Consider the following 14,887-nt stretch of genomic DNA (forward strand, 5'->3'; position numbering starts at 1 on the left):
TGGCAACGTTGGAAACATTATCATCAGAATAAATTTGCTATGCAGCTGAGAGTATAAGAAACGTTCTTTCTATCTTCAAGTTTCAATGCAATATAACATTTTAAAATCAATAAAGTCGAAACTTGCTGGGAGCGAAAGCTTTCACTTCAATGATATTATACTCAGTCTTCAATATATTCCACTTTTTAATCTCATACGATTCATTAACTCAAACTTTTTCACATTTCCAGAACGCCACCACACACCCCGTTGTACCGGAGGAGAAGATCGTGGCGAACATGCAAATCAACGGTTACGAGAACCCAACATACAAATATTTCGAGGTGAAGGAGTAAAAGAAGCAAAACAAAAACATATAAATTCAATAAAAAATAATAATAAATTTGCAAATATTGTAAACGCACTCAACAACTCAGTAAACCCACTAAAGGAAGAGTAAGCCCCGCCCCTACCCCCGAAAAAACAAGAAAAACAGAAAAATGAAAATAAATAAATTCCCACTATAAAAAGCCTGCTTTATCATCATTACCCACTTATACATACAACTAATGATAAATACAACAAATAAGTCATACAAAAATAAAAAACAACAACCACAAAACCCGTGAATTATACAAAGAAACCATATTTTCCAAAAACCAAAAAGAAAAAATCATGAAAATAATTTTAAGAAAATAAAATTAAAACAAAACGGAGCGCAGTTCCAACATGACATGCAAACAAATGTATGTAGAAAGTGAGAATAGAAAGAGAGTGAAAGGGCAGCAAAGTTGTAAGATGTAACTGTAATAAATGCAAATAGTAAAAGCAAAGAAATAGAAGTGCGAAGCAAAACAAGATGGAACAGAAAAAACGAAGGAAGCAGAAGGCGAACATTTGAAAGAAGAAGAAGAGAAATTAATAAAAAGAGATTTTGAAAATAAAGAGCTCAAAAACAATGATTTCAGCTCGATAATTGTACTCAAACTCACAAAACACTCACAAACGCATACAGTTCTTACCATAATCACTTACTCACTCACCACTCACCCAAAAATATGCCAACACACTCACTCAAAGTCAACACTCAATCAATCAATGGGTGGAATAAAACTCAAAATAATTCACAATTCTTTCATACTCTACATTTCAGAAACAAAAAGTATGTTGTTCTTGTTTAGAAAGTATTAATTAAAAACCAAAAGAATTATGTGTAATAATAATAAAGAGTAAAGAAAAACTAAAAGTAAAATGTATTAAAATTTAAGTAAATAAAAAAGATCAAGAAGAAAAAAGAAGCAAATTAATTTTAAGCAAAAAGTGGAATTCGAAATTTTGCAAATGAAGGTGTGAGCCAATTTTATTTACGTAAATCATAAATCTGAACGCAAAAGAGAGACCAAAACAACAGTTAGAGGGGGAAAAGAATGACAATGAGTATGCATTTCCGTACGCAAACGTGTGTGAAAGTCTACAAAATAGAAAGTTTTGAGCTTAAAGCTTTCAAGTGGCTGGGAGAATTGAAAGCAGATTGATTTAAACTGCATTATTTTGGAAGTAAACAGAGAGAAAAGAGTGTATAGAGGGGGAACTGAACTAACTAATGCGACAACGGTACTTTTAAGAGAGATAGTTGTATACAGAGAGAGCTGAAGATAGAGAGAGTCAACAACAGATGAACCAATTAAAGGAAATGTACAAAAATTACTGAACGGAGCGACAGCTAAGAGCTCAAAACGGAGCTTAAAGCAAAGATCAAGAAAATTGCAAAGTGTAGACAATAAGAGTCATGGAAGAATTAGTTAGTCAATACCGTATACGCTGATGTGTTCCCAAAATGCTCTTTTGTAGAAGAAAAAACTCTACTTGATAAATGTTTAAATTAACGACGAGTAACTTCAAAAAAAATTCCAATACATAACATTCATAAACCTTTAAAAGCTTTCAAAGCTTTTTAGAATATTTTATAAGAAAAAGGCATGAAGAACATCACATACAGCTAACAATATTTGTAAATTCATATAGGGAAAGCACAGTGAAATGTGAGAGCTTACCAGGAATTTTCTAAAAAGCTTCAAACAAAGCTTTGGAAAACACGTTTAGCCAAATCATGCCTGAAAACTCAAAGAAATGACTAGCCTGCATTGATAATCATTGGAAAAGGCAGTTCAAGCTATTCACAGCATCCAAAAAAGCTGCTCTCTCATGTCACATGAATGAAAACTTTCACACACACAGAGACGGAACAGGAAAGTTTGCGTTAATTAAACGAGTTTTGGTGAATCAAATTAATAATTAAATTAAGTGTAATTTTTTGTGAAAGTGGAAAGGAAATTTTAAAAAGCTCACAACGCCTATGAATACATATATCCATATATATAAAATGCAACTTTCACTCACTCTACTTCTAACAAATAAATACAACAAAAATAACAATCGCCTGCTTTTCATTAATCACTTAAGACGCTGTAAGAAATGAATATGATTAAACAAGTGTTTAGCATTAGCTGGTTAAGAATTCTCTATATATCTATATATATATACACAAATCTATGTATATATATATAAATGGAACGCAAAAGCTGAAGGTAATGAAATGAAGCGCATAAAACATGAGTACATAACTGAATAAAAACGCCTGCTGCTATTCTTATACTCAAGACATTCAAATACAAGAAATAAACTACACACAATGACCTACTGACATACACAAGCACTACTGACATACCAAAAAATACGAGCTTGTTAAGTGAGAGCATTTTGTGCGAGCTTAAAGGGAGCTTTTAATGCCCATGTGCTTAAAAAAGAGCTTTAAAAGTATATTTCCAATAAAAGACTGGAGGAAAGATGCGGAGAAAATGTAATTTACGCTTCAAGAGCAGAAGCTTTCAATGCTTTGAATGAGCTTTCAACTTAATCAATTTGGAATTTTATAAAAAAAATCACTTAGAAAAATGCTTGAAACTCAAACAGTGCAAGTTCGAGAAGTTTTAAAAAGCTTTATATATTAGCAATAACCTGAAAGCTTTAAACATTGTTCTTCAAAAGCTTTCGAGGCGTAGATCTTCAACTCTAAATAGTTTTGATTGTTTTCAAAAGCCCTGGCGTACTAAGAGAAGACCCACTAAATTATCTCAAAGGTACAATTAAATAAGCACTTTTTAAAAGGCTTTTGAATCAAAATAGTGGAAGATCTAGAAGCTTTTAAAAGCTTTATATGTTACTTGATCCATGAAAGCTTAAAACTACTTTTGTCAAAAGCTTTAGAGACGTAGTGCGCCCAGCGTTGTGCAGCAAATCTGTTGAAAATTAGTGCTACGTGAAGGCTTTTGATTTAAAATAATATGGATCATGTGACTCTGTAAAAGCTTTATGTGTTAGAACTTCCCTTAAACTTTTAGAGTCGTGGCTCGTCAAGCGTGTACTGTTTAACTCCAAGTCGTTTTGCCTGTATTCAAAGAGTGCGATTTCATATCACCCAAAAGCTCATGGGCGTATATTATAGTTCTCTATTAGTAGCTCCACCTACTGATAAGCTTGAATGGCGTCAGTTGGAAGTAGTAGAGCGCGTAGAAAACCACTTAACACACACACTGTCTATCGTTACTAGCTAACTAGATTACTGGTGGTCACGCCCACGCAATCTATCGCTACAAATCAGCGTTTAAAGTGATAAGGCACACAAAAAGAAACGATATTCATTTCCTATACGTAAAACGAACGCATTCATATCAATTCTCATTATACTATTTATTATTAAATAATAGTTTTTAGCATTTAGTATATATTTTAATTTAGTGTTTTAATTATATAATTTAATGACTCGTAACTTGAGAAAGACAGTTTTGAAGATTTGTGCAAATTTAATCAGACGCAAAAATCAACACTTGAAACTTAAGGAAGCGAATAAGTAAGTGAGATAAAAGCGTAGTTGTAGTAAACAAAAAAGAAACAATAAAAATAGTTTAATTAAGTGTATCATTTGACTTTAATAACATTTACATATGTAGATATGTACTTGAAGACTACCATATACTTGTTTACAGATATGTTGAATGTTTGCTTTATACTTAAATTAATGAAAAGCATTTTTTGCGTTGTAATTTATAGATAATTTACGTTTTAACGGTGACATTGTTTGGTTTTCGAAAAATAAATTTCAAAATATGCAACATAAAACGGTTGAGAATTGCAGGAAATATAGAAATATAACTGTTTTTGAAGCTTTAAAGCTTTTTATCAGACTCTCGCTCTCTTTCGCACTCACGGAGTTAAGCAGTTTATACGCACTCTGCTGCTTTTTGGAGTTTTTACGCTTTCTCTCGCTTTAACGTTTCATTTTAGTCGTTCGTCGCTGTAATTCTCAACCGTTTTATGAAATTCCCAAAAAACAGAAAATACTCCACTAACAAGCGGGCAAAAACAACAACACTCACACACAAAATAGCGAACAACCACAATTCTACAACAAATACCCTATGCATATAAGAAATATTGCTAAAGAAATTATTTATAAATAAAAAGCAAAACTATAACTGCGTAACAACTAGTTGCGTAACAACGCAACTCTAAGCGATTAAGTAAAGCAAAGCTAAGCAAACCAAAAACAAAAACAAAAACAAAAACAAAAAAACCTAAGAAACCTAGTCAAAGCTTAAATATTTTTATGTTCATTTATTATATAGCAAACCATAACAACACATACAACATGCATACATACATACATATATATTTAAAATATATATATATATAGAGTATACAACAACAACAAAAACATATATGAAATAAATAAATCAATAATAATAACAACAACAACAAACGACCGCAACAATTGATATTTACACTGACAATTAGCGAAGCGAAGCGTGGAGGAAAGAGCGTAGAAATAAATTTAAAAAATTTATAAAAGCAAAAACAAATAAAATGTAAAATGCCTACAAAACAGCTGATGAAATAAAGAAATTGTAAGCAAAAACCCCGTCCTGCGTGAATTAATAAATAAATAAAAAAACTAAAAAAAATACACTTAAAAAATGCAAATAAAATTAAAAATAAAAGAAAAAACAAAAATTTAAAGCAAATAAAGGAGAAAGACACAAATCAAACAAACACAAAACAAGAAGAGAGAGTAAAAAGAAAAATAAAAAATATCAAGAAGTAATTTAATTTACAAACACAAAAAAAAATTAAGTTGCGAAAAATACAGAGTGTAGCCTGTATTTAAAAATTACAAAAAAAAAATAAAATTACAAAAAAAATATTAATAAAAAAAATAAGTATGAAGCTCGCAACTGTTTATCGACGTCGCTCTCCCTAGCCCCTAAAACTAAAAAATACAACTTTCATTTGTAATACATGCTTGACATACAAAAATATTATATGTATATTGTTTAAAAAAAAAATTAAAAAAAAAAATAAAATTTAATAAATATTTATTACTCCTTTTGTTTTGTTTTTGTGTTTCTCATTTCAAATGTGCATCAAATACACAAAAACAACAACATTTATTAAATAATTAATTATTATATATTGTATTATTGCATAAAGTCAACAACAACAACAAGTAAAAAATTCTATATATATAAATTAAATTTAAAAGTAAAATTAAAAAAAACAAAAACAAAAAAATATTATATATACAACATATATATGTGAATGTACTCAATGACAATTGTAATTGCAACAATAATTGTACGCTAATATATTATATTTAAAACCCACAAACAACAACATGAACAGCAACACTACAAAAACAACTAGCGACCACAAGCAACCAATAGCTAAAGCCTAACCAACAAGCGAGCAGCAGTAAGCGAAAATAAACCCCAAACTACAGGAACAAAACAGGAAACGCCACAACAAAAAAAAAACAAAAACTAAAAAACATTTAATTTACAAACAGTTGGCAACACTTTTTTGCCAAAAATGTAGCGAAAAAACAACCACAGAAAAGCCAACGCTGCAACAACAACAATAAGCAGCAACTAATGGTGTGCAGAAATGTTGTAGCATGCGATACATTTTGCAAATGCACTGAGAGAAATTTTCAACAATTTTTTTTGCGATAACAAATCCATATTTTCGAAATTTTCTACCAAAAAGCCGAAAAAACCGTAGACCACTTCCACACCACACACGCCCACACTTGCAACTGAGCCAAGCTGAGTACTTGACTCGCATGTACGAGTACTTGTCTCCATAGTATTTGTGTTTGTAATGCAGCAAGTAATTGTAATTGTAATTGTAAAATGTTTCAGCGCAAAATGGAAATGCGAAGAATGTAATTTAAAGAGTAAAATGAAGCAAATTATGTAACTAACACATAAGTTGATGTTTCCAGCTGAAAAAAAAAAAACAAAAAAACAACAAGGGGAACAGAGTGGAAAGTATCGCGCGTACACTTAAAGAAATTAGCAAAAACCACAAAAAAACAAGGATTATTAAGTATTTAAAATCAAAAAACAAAAAAAGTCTTTAAGTGGTAAAAAAACTGTAAGTGGTGAAAAATGTATGAAAATATGGTAATTTAAATTCAGTGTAAACAATAATAATAGAAAAAATAGTCAAACAACCAAACACACACACATATACACATAAATGTATACACACACACACACAGTGTGAAGCAGAGGGCGCACAGTGGTGCCGCAGCGGAGAGACAACAACAAAATGCAAATGCAACAAAAAAAAACAACAAACAACAAAACAAAAACAAAGTAACATACAACAATTTTTTTCTTTCGAATTTTTTGTGTTCTTTTTTCGAAATATTTTGCATAAATAATAAAATAAAAAAACAAAAAACAAAATGGAGAATTCTTTTTATTTGCAAGAAATATACCTTAAGGTGAGTATGGAAGCAGCCGGCTATTGAAAAAAGCTTTGCCAAACCAATACCGAATAAATGTTAGGTTACTCTGGCAGGCTAAAAAGCCACACATAGACCAGTTTTGGTCCTTTGCGATACCAGATGGAGTGCCGTCACTTAGTTAATGAGTAGTAATCATCCTTTAGGATGCCTGCGCTTGTTATGTTGTCTTGATAATGCAGGACATTCACAGAAGAGGTGCTCCATTGTTTCTCTGGTGCTTTGCTCTTGACAGTAATATCAAATAAAAATGCTTACGAAAATACAAAAGCTTTAAAGCTGCTAAAAGTTCTATAGGCAAACCAAAGCTTTGGGCTTTAGTTAGATCAAAGTTCTATAAAATGTTTGCAATAAATATTACCGAATAAGAAAGCTTACGATAATACAAAAGTTCAAGTCGAAGCTATGAGCTTTAGACGAAAGCTTCAGAGGAAAACTTTTTAAACAGTTTGCAATAATTACACTGCGATAGTCAAAAAAAAAAGACAAGACCAAATTCGACGGTTTCCCCCTATTTCGGGTCCTACGAATCGAACTGCATCATTACTTTTTTGAGTTACAATCATGGTTTCATACAAAATTTTTTTTTGAAGTTTTTCATCAAAGTGGCCCATTGTAAGAGAAAGGCACTTTTTTCTTCGGTCTCTAACTTTTTTAATGTTGACTTTTTTGGTAAACTTTCTTTGGCAAAGCTTCTCAGAATAAGTCCGGACTGTAAACCCCAAAATCAATGTTTTTTGTGTCCTTATAGCCAATATGTAAAAAAAACTGAAATTTAATCCATTTTTTTAATGTTTTTGCCCTCAGGTTTCGTCAATATTTTAATTTACCCTTTGATACTTATACATTAAGTGACACCCCATCACATTATAAACCATTGCTTAGGAATGCACCGGTCTGAAGATTGGAAAAAATATGTATATGACATGGTAGACGCTTTTGAAGAAATAGGTGTGAATATGTCCTTAAAAATTTATTTCTTTCACCATCACAAGGACCATTTTGAGCAGCAAGTTCCGACTGAATTCGATGAGCATGGAGAAAGATTTCATCAAGTCGCCGCCCCCTTGAGCATTGGTACAGCGGAAAAAAGCTTGACTCGTTGCTTGCTGATTTGTGTTGGACATTGATAGATGTCTTATTAAATTTAATTTAAATATTGTGTACAAATTTATGATACTTATTGATAACAGTTATAAGATACAAAAAGAATAAAATAGCATACAAACATAGTTAGTGTAGCTTTTTTAAAAAATACAAATTTTGTTAAGTTTTTTTTTCTAATGGTTAGTTTTCTCAGAACGTTGTCTTTGCTTAAGTTTCTTACTATTACAAGATGTCACTTAATGTATAAATATCAAAGGGTAAATTAAAATATTGACGAAACCTGAGGGCAAAAACATTAAAAAAATGGATTAAATTTCAGTTTTTTCGACATATTGGCTATAAGGACACAAAAAACATTGATTTTGGGGTTTACAGTCCTCTAAGAACTTAAAGACAGACTTATTCTGAGAAGCTTTGCCAAAGAAAGTTTACCAAAAAAGTCAACATTAAAAAAGTTAGAGACCAAGAAAAAAGTGCCTTTCTCTTACAATGGGCCACTTTGATGAAAAACTTCAAAAAAAAATTTTGTATGAAACCATGATTGTAACTCAAAAAAGTAATGATGCAGTTCGATTCGTAGGACCCGAAATAGGAGGAAACCGTCGAATTTGTTCTTGTCTTTTTTTTTTGGAAAAAAACTATCACAGTGTTATTGATGAAAGTCATAACATTAAAAATGAATGCTAAAACCTTTTGCGAAACGAAGCTTAAACGAAAGCCAGCCCTAAATATTTGGTCCGTGGAAGTTTTTTTGGAACAGTGGTGAATTATAAACTAAAGATTTCCAAACAAAATGAAAAAAACTATAACGCTGCATATAAATCTAGACCTATATACTCATTGAGCGAGCTTTCCTAAATGCTTTAATAAGATGCATGCATAAACAAATCATGTGAATAACGAAAACTTTTGGAACACGAAAGCTTAAACGAAAGCTCCAAATATTTATTTTGAGAATTTAACAATTGAAAGCTTTATAAAAAGCTCTTGAAAAAAAACAAAAACCAAATGGAGAATTGTTTTTATTTGGCAAATATGTATATTCTTAAAGACGCGTAAGGGGGCTATTGAACAAAGCTTTGTAAATCCTAATACCGAATAGGAATGCTTCTGACTTCATTGAGTTTTTGCAGAAATCATGATCATGCTGATTACGCAAGCTTCTGAAATACGAAAGCTTAAATATAAGCTCGCAAATATTTAAAACGAGAATTTAGCAGAAGATTGTACAGTAATAAATAAAGCTTTACAAAAAGCTTTTATAGGAAACTTTAGTGAAAGCTACAATACTTAAATACTATTAAAGCCATTTGGTTGATATCAATATATTGGATAAAGTCGTAAGAGCTTTTAAACTCGACTTTAAGAAATACCACAGACCTATCCAATAGGATATATAATAGTATTTAAAAAAATTTTGAGAATAGTTAAGAATACAATTGAGAAAAACAGAAATGCAATCTTTTGGCATAAGAGGCTTCTATCTAGTGCAACCAGTAGACAAACTTAATATTCATATAATTTTTGGAAGACTGGCTCTTTTTAACAGTGTTCTATTTTCAAAACTAAAGCGTGAAAGCTCCGCGGTCTCTTTTATTCTCTTGCAATTCCAAAAATTTAAGAAATTGTCAATTTATATTTCTAGTACGCAATTAAAAGTATAATTTTAGCCATGCATATAAATAATTGCTTATCATTTTCTTTAGATTTCTCTGATTCGATGAAAGCTCACCTCATACCACTTACCTAATCAGTAATCTAATAGTAAAAAATCCTCTCTTGCTTAAGTGCATTATTGTTTAGCTTAAAAGTGGCTTACTATACACCGTAAATCGCCCTACTTAAGTTCCTATAAGTAGACTAACCACTTAATAGAATCAAAATACTCCATAAATCAAAATCCATAGAAAATCAACATGCAACCATGTTATCGCGCGCATTATGGAGAATTCCAATTGTGGCGTTTTCAAACCATGCGAGAAGACACACAACGCACTTCAAAACGACTCGAACAACGAGTGGCCACAACACATGTAGCACCACATAGATATTGATATATGATCGACTGCTGGAAACGTGAGTAAGTCAAACGGAAGATCGAATGTGTGAAATTATGTTAGACATTGTAAAGCCCAAGAGAGGGCTGGGTGTTGCTAAGTTGAGAATGAAGAATTTTAATGATTAAAAATTATTTATTTGAAAAGGCTCTAATAAAAAAATTTTTGTTAGATATAAGTTGAATTCTGTTTACTTTTCTTCGATATTTTTCAACTTAGAATTTCCACCGCCGCAAAAGCCATGCTCAATCGCCGGCTTTCAAAGCAAATGTATGTTAGTATATTAGTGTTCCTAGTCCCCTAAAGTAAAATAAATAATACCGAATATATTTGAAAAAATGCCGCGCAAAAAAGTATATTTGTAGATAACGAACGGAGAACGGCAAAATGCACTTGACTTAGCAAACAAAACTGCATGATTTTCCATTACGTGTCAGCGTATTTTTATCTATTTCGCTAGGCAATGCAGTGGTAGATATGAAAAAGCACAGTGAGGGTATTCACGAGGCGAAATAAATGTATAAATAAACTTGAAATATTCGAAATTTCGGTTTTCGAGAACGTATAAATGACTTAGGTCCAGGAAAGCTGAGAGATAATGCTACGAAGGCACTCATATTTACGCTCAAATGAATTATATCGCTCAAAAGCTTTCAATCAACGTCATTTTAAAGCTCAAATAAGTCGCTTTTAAACCAACGCAAGCGCTTATAACTTAATCTCACATTACAACGCTGTTTCGTATACTTCCCAAAAGCTTTTAAAAGCTTTCAAGCAAATTCAACTGAGAGATTCTGCGATGAAAGCAATTACGCTACGCTTAGATGGCCTAGAATCCCCAAAAAGCTTTCAAAAGCTTGCAATCAACGTCGCTTTTAAACCATCGCAAGCGCTTCAAACTCTGCTTCACTCAACTCCGTACATCCCTCAAATGCGTGAATCGCCCCAACTGTCGCTCACTACCCACGTCATTATCTCTGTGGCAGTCGCATAATTGTAATCACTTTACATGCCGACAAGCTTTGACACAGATCCAATAACTGACATAACGAGACACATTTTTTCCGCGAAATAACAGTAAAATATTGCGTGCGGAGCTTCAGCGGTAGTGTAGTTTGTAGAATGCTACGCTTCGTCGGCGTCTTCCTCTTCTCTAGTAGTTCGCCATTTCTGAAGTGGCCACTTGAGTGCCGATTTATGTGATGTTATGTGATTTTGGCGCTGCACTTAAGGCCAATCATCGACAAAGCGACGACATAATCTAACGGGTAATTATTTTAATGTTTACTTATGCTATGCTGAGATTTAATGATTAAAAGTGAGGAATTTATGAACTGAAAATGTTTGCAGAAACGTATTAATTAATTGCATTCTTCATGGACATACTTACATGCATACATATGTATATCGCTTTGAAGAAAGAAAATATATATTTGACTGGAAAAGAATGTCTTGAAGATTGGACTATGGTTAGTTTGAAGCGGTTGGGGAAGAGTAAGCTCATCTTCAACTCACAAACCAGACTGCTAAACTTAAGACAACTCCGTTCATCGACTGCAAACTCATATATTTTCCCTTTTGAGCAAGAAAGGTTAATCTCACTCCTCGTTAGTCTTCGGATCTATCAAATGTCCTTAAAGACATAATCTCCCTGTTACTCTTCAGATCCATCAAATAGAATTGAAGTCACAAAGTCTCTAAAGAAAACAGATATTCGATCCAACACTGTCTTCTAGAAGTCCTCTTCCCCAGTTGTAAAGTAATTGAAGTGAGGTTAGCCACAAGTTCTCCTTAATTCATCAGCACCTTACTTTCCTCACTGGCGTCCGTTTGTCTACAACTTAAAAACAATAACAACAACAGCAGCAACTTCAACAATCCAAAAGACAAAGTTCACGCGCTAAAAGTGATGATCAGTATATTGGATGGCAATCAATCAAATCGTAAAAATGCGTAAAAATATTATAAAAATATTTGTGTTCGAAAAAACGAACAAAAAAACCAACAAAATGCAACAAATACCCCGCAGAGAGGATCAACCACGTGAGTACAGTTCAGAGCCAAAACCAAAATGTTTATATACAACAAGAACAACAAAAACAACGCATGGTAATCGCAATTGCTGACGAAAGTCAATAAAGCGCGATAAGCCACGAAAGCAGTGGTGCGCGAGGGGGTACGCACGCCCGAGTAACGACGGTGGCCAAAAACCAGTAGTCAAAACAAGCATTTATTTGTATCGAAAATGTATCAAATGCTGGAAATACAGGGTAATATGAGCTTATCATGCCGAACCGAGCGCAGTTGATCAGCAAATAACAAAGCAACAATAAAAACAAACCAATTCGTGTGATGTTGGTGGAGCAACAGGCAGCGGATGGTCGAATTTCGGGAGCAGTCAATTGGGGGTTGCTCTAAAGTCATCAAAGGTTAGATAGTCACTCATACACACTCACACCTCGCGTATTTACCTTGCGTCCGCTTGTGCAAATAGAAAATAATAAAAACTAAATGACAAATATAAATATAAAAATAAATAATAAATCGAAAAACCCAAATCAGCAGCAAGAAATAATAAAAAAACCTGACAAAATCTGATAAACCCCACACCACCGGTGATATGCCACGCCGTGGCAACGTCATAATATTCAATTCAATCATTGTACGCCTCCGGTGTATATTCACTCGTTCGTCATTCGTGCGTTCGTCATTCGATCAGATGCCAAGCAGCGAGTGCTGGTCAAGTGATAAGCGCAGTCTTCGTTTATTGTTCTACAGCTTATCACACGCATATTGACAGCGTTCATGATTGCCCGTATACACCGTTGATAGAATGCGGTTAATGGGCCGACAGGAAACCGCTAGAGTGGGAATAACAAGAACCAAACGACTCGCGGACCTCAAATTACAAACAGTCCACGTCCCTATGTTCCCTAACCCAATTAACATGCTCTGATAGATTCTCGAAATAAACTGCGCCACACAGAGCCTTGGTAATCGAATACCAAGCTAGATTTAGCAGGTCCACTAAAGAAAAGGAATCCACTCATAATACTGGGTCTTATAACGGCTTGATCATGCAAAGTGGGCTCTGATCAGATAGGTTCACTCAAGGCAAGGAAATCAACTCATAAAAGATTGAGTTTTATAAAAGGTTGACCATCCAATGTGGGTTCTGATCGAATATGGGTAATCGGATACCAAGCGAATTTTGATAGGTCCAATCAAGGAAAGGAGATAGTGTCTTATAACGGCTTGACCATCCAAAGTAGGCTCTGAGCTTTAAAAGAATCAGATAGTGTAATGCATCTTAGTATACTCCATTCTATGGGCGGGACTTTACTTATTGAGCAGAAAATTGAGCTCCACATATTCGATGGGGATTAAGCCGCAGAAATCAAGCGGAATAAATGATTTCCAGCTATTATATGTTCTCTGCTCCGTTCAAAGCTGTAATATCTTTGGTATAATCGTGAAAGTAAAGATCTTTTCGATGTCGGGTCTACCGAAACCACATCATTATTGGAAATATCCACAGAACCCCAACGGAACCCGATTCCAAATGGGACGCTCCCCAACACAGGCGCAACTCCGCATACGTGTACCGAACATTTTGATAACACGTAACAATGCGATTGTTGTTGCATTTGCATGATATCATTGTTGTTGTTGTTGCGGGTTTGACTCACTATCAGTTGCACAAATCAAATATTGATAACTACTTATACACATCGCCACCAAAAAGCGACAAAACAACAACTACACAACTCATATAACTGGGTAATGGTGAATGTAAACAAGACGCCCGAACTCGAGCACGGCTACCAGAGAGACCACCACCAAGGCAAATAGCGCAGCACAACAACAACAGTAGTGCGAGATATAGCGAGTTATTGGTTGTAGGTGAAATCGTCAAAGGTGACAGATAGACGACCGCGATTGAATGCTGATCGGTAGCTCCGACGCATGGTGGGCCATTTGGGGAGTCCGAGAGCAAAGGAGGGCTGTAGTCGGTATACAGTGTGCGCACGCTTATCAGCAACACATATCGGTGAGATATCGCCGCATACAAGCAAGCCAGCTGGAGCTCACGGATGGACGGACGGACGCGTATAACGTATAGCAATTGGGTGCTAATCAACGGACCACTATTTGACACTCGGGTAAGTATTTGTTTATAAGTTAGTTGGTAGTTGAGTGAGTTTGTATGTATGTATGTACGGCTTGCGCCGTTTATGGCACTACCGAAGTCGTTCAATATATCCATTTCGACTGGCATCGACGAATGTGGGGGCTTTCGAGCTATGAAAATTCGTTGCACCACCACTTCAAACGCGACCACAAACGCTAAAGCAAGCACCACGGGCAGTGCAGAAGAGATCAGCAAGGTTCGAAACGGCGAGATCGAAGTTCAGAATTCGCGGAACGCGTGTGCAATTGGCGCGGGTGTTGAGCGTTGAGCAAATTTATTTGGATTTGAATGAAAAATTGAGTGTCAAAGAAAAGTGTTGGAAAGAAATGTGTAACAAAAATTAATGAATTAAAAAGTGTACAAAAATAAAAACATAAAAGTAATAAAAAACTCAAAGTAAAATTTTAAAATATTAAAGACAACTCGTACAAAAAATTTAATATTAAAAACTAAAATTATAAATTATTTTTAATTAATAGTAAAATTAATAATACAAAAAAGATTATTTAATATTAAAAAAATTGGAAAAAACTAAATTTAAACAAAAAGACAAACTTTAATTTAAAAAAACTATAAAAAAAAATTTATAAAAATTTAAAATCAAAAATAAATTGAATTATACATCTAAGAACTATTAGAAGAATAATAAACTAAAATTAAAAATAAATTTAAAAAATTCAGAAA

General features: G+C 33.5%; 2 protein-coding genes and 1 long non-coding RNA gene across 23 annotated transcripts in view; 2 read left to right on the plus strand and 1 right to left on the minus strand.

Moving 5' to 3' along the window:
- Appl_2 (amyloid-beta-like protein) overlaps positions 1-6,709 on the plus strand; it is a 137,982-nt gene extending 131,273 nt beyond the window's left edge. For all 13 annotated transcript variants that reach the window (XM_054232386.1, XM_029040543.2, XM_011184763.3 and 10 more), the window contains one exon: positions 231-6,709. In XM_054232386.1, coding sequence (XP_054088361.1) covers positions 231-335 — 105 coding nt within the window. In that variant the 3' untranslated portion in view covers positions 336-6,709. The remainder of the gene's footprint in view (positions 1-230) is intronic.
- The window catches only part of LOC105212642 (uncharacterized), a 98,039-nt gene that overhangs the window by 23,239 nt on the left and 59,913 nt on the right, over positions 1-14,887 (minus strand). The window lies entirely within an intron of this gene.
- LOC105212647 (homeobox protein vnd) overlaps positions 14,322-14,887 on the plus strand; it is a 35,646-nt gene continuing 35,080 nt past the window's right edge. The window contains exon 1 of the mRNA XM_029040544.2: positions 14,322-14,399. The gene's annotated coding sequence lies outside the window, so the exon portion shown is untranslated. The remainder of the gene's footprint in view (positions 14,400-14,887) is intronic.

This window comes from Zeugodacus cucurbitae, chromosome 5 (genome assembly GCF_028554725.1).
Source record: "Zeugodacus cucurbitae isolate PBARC_wt_2022May chromosome 5, idZeuCucr1.2, whole genome shotgun sequence".
Lineage (NCBI taxonomy): Eukaryota > Metazoa > Arthropoda > Insecta > Diptera > Tephritidae > Zeugodacus > Zeugodacus cucurbitae.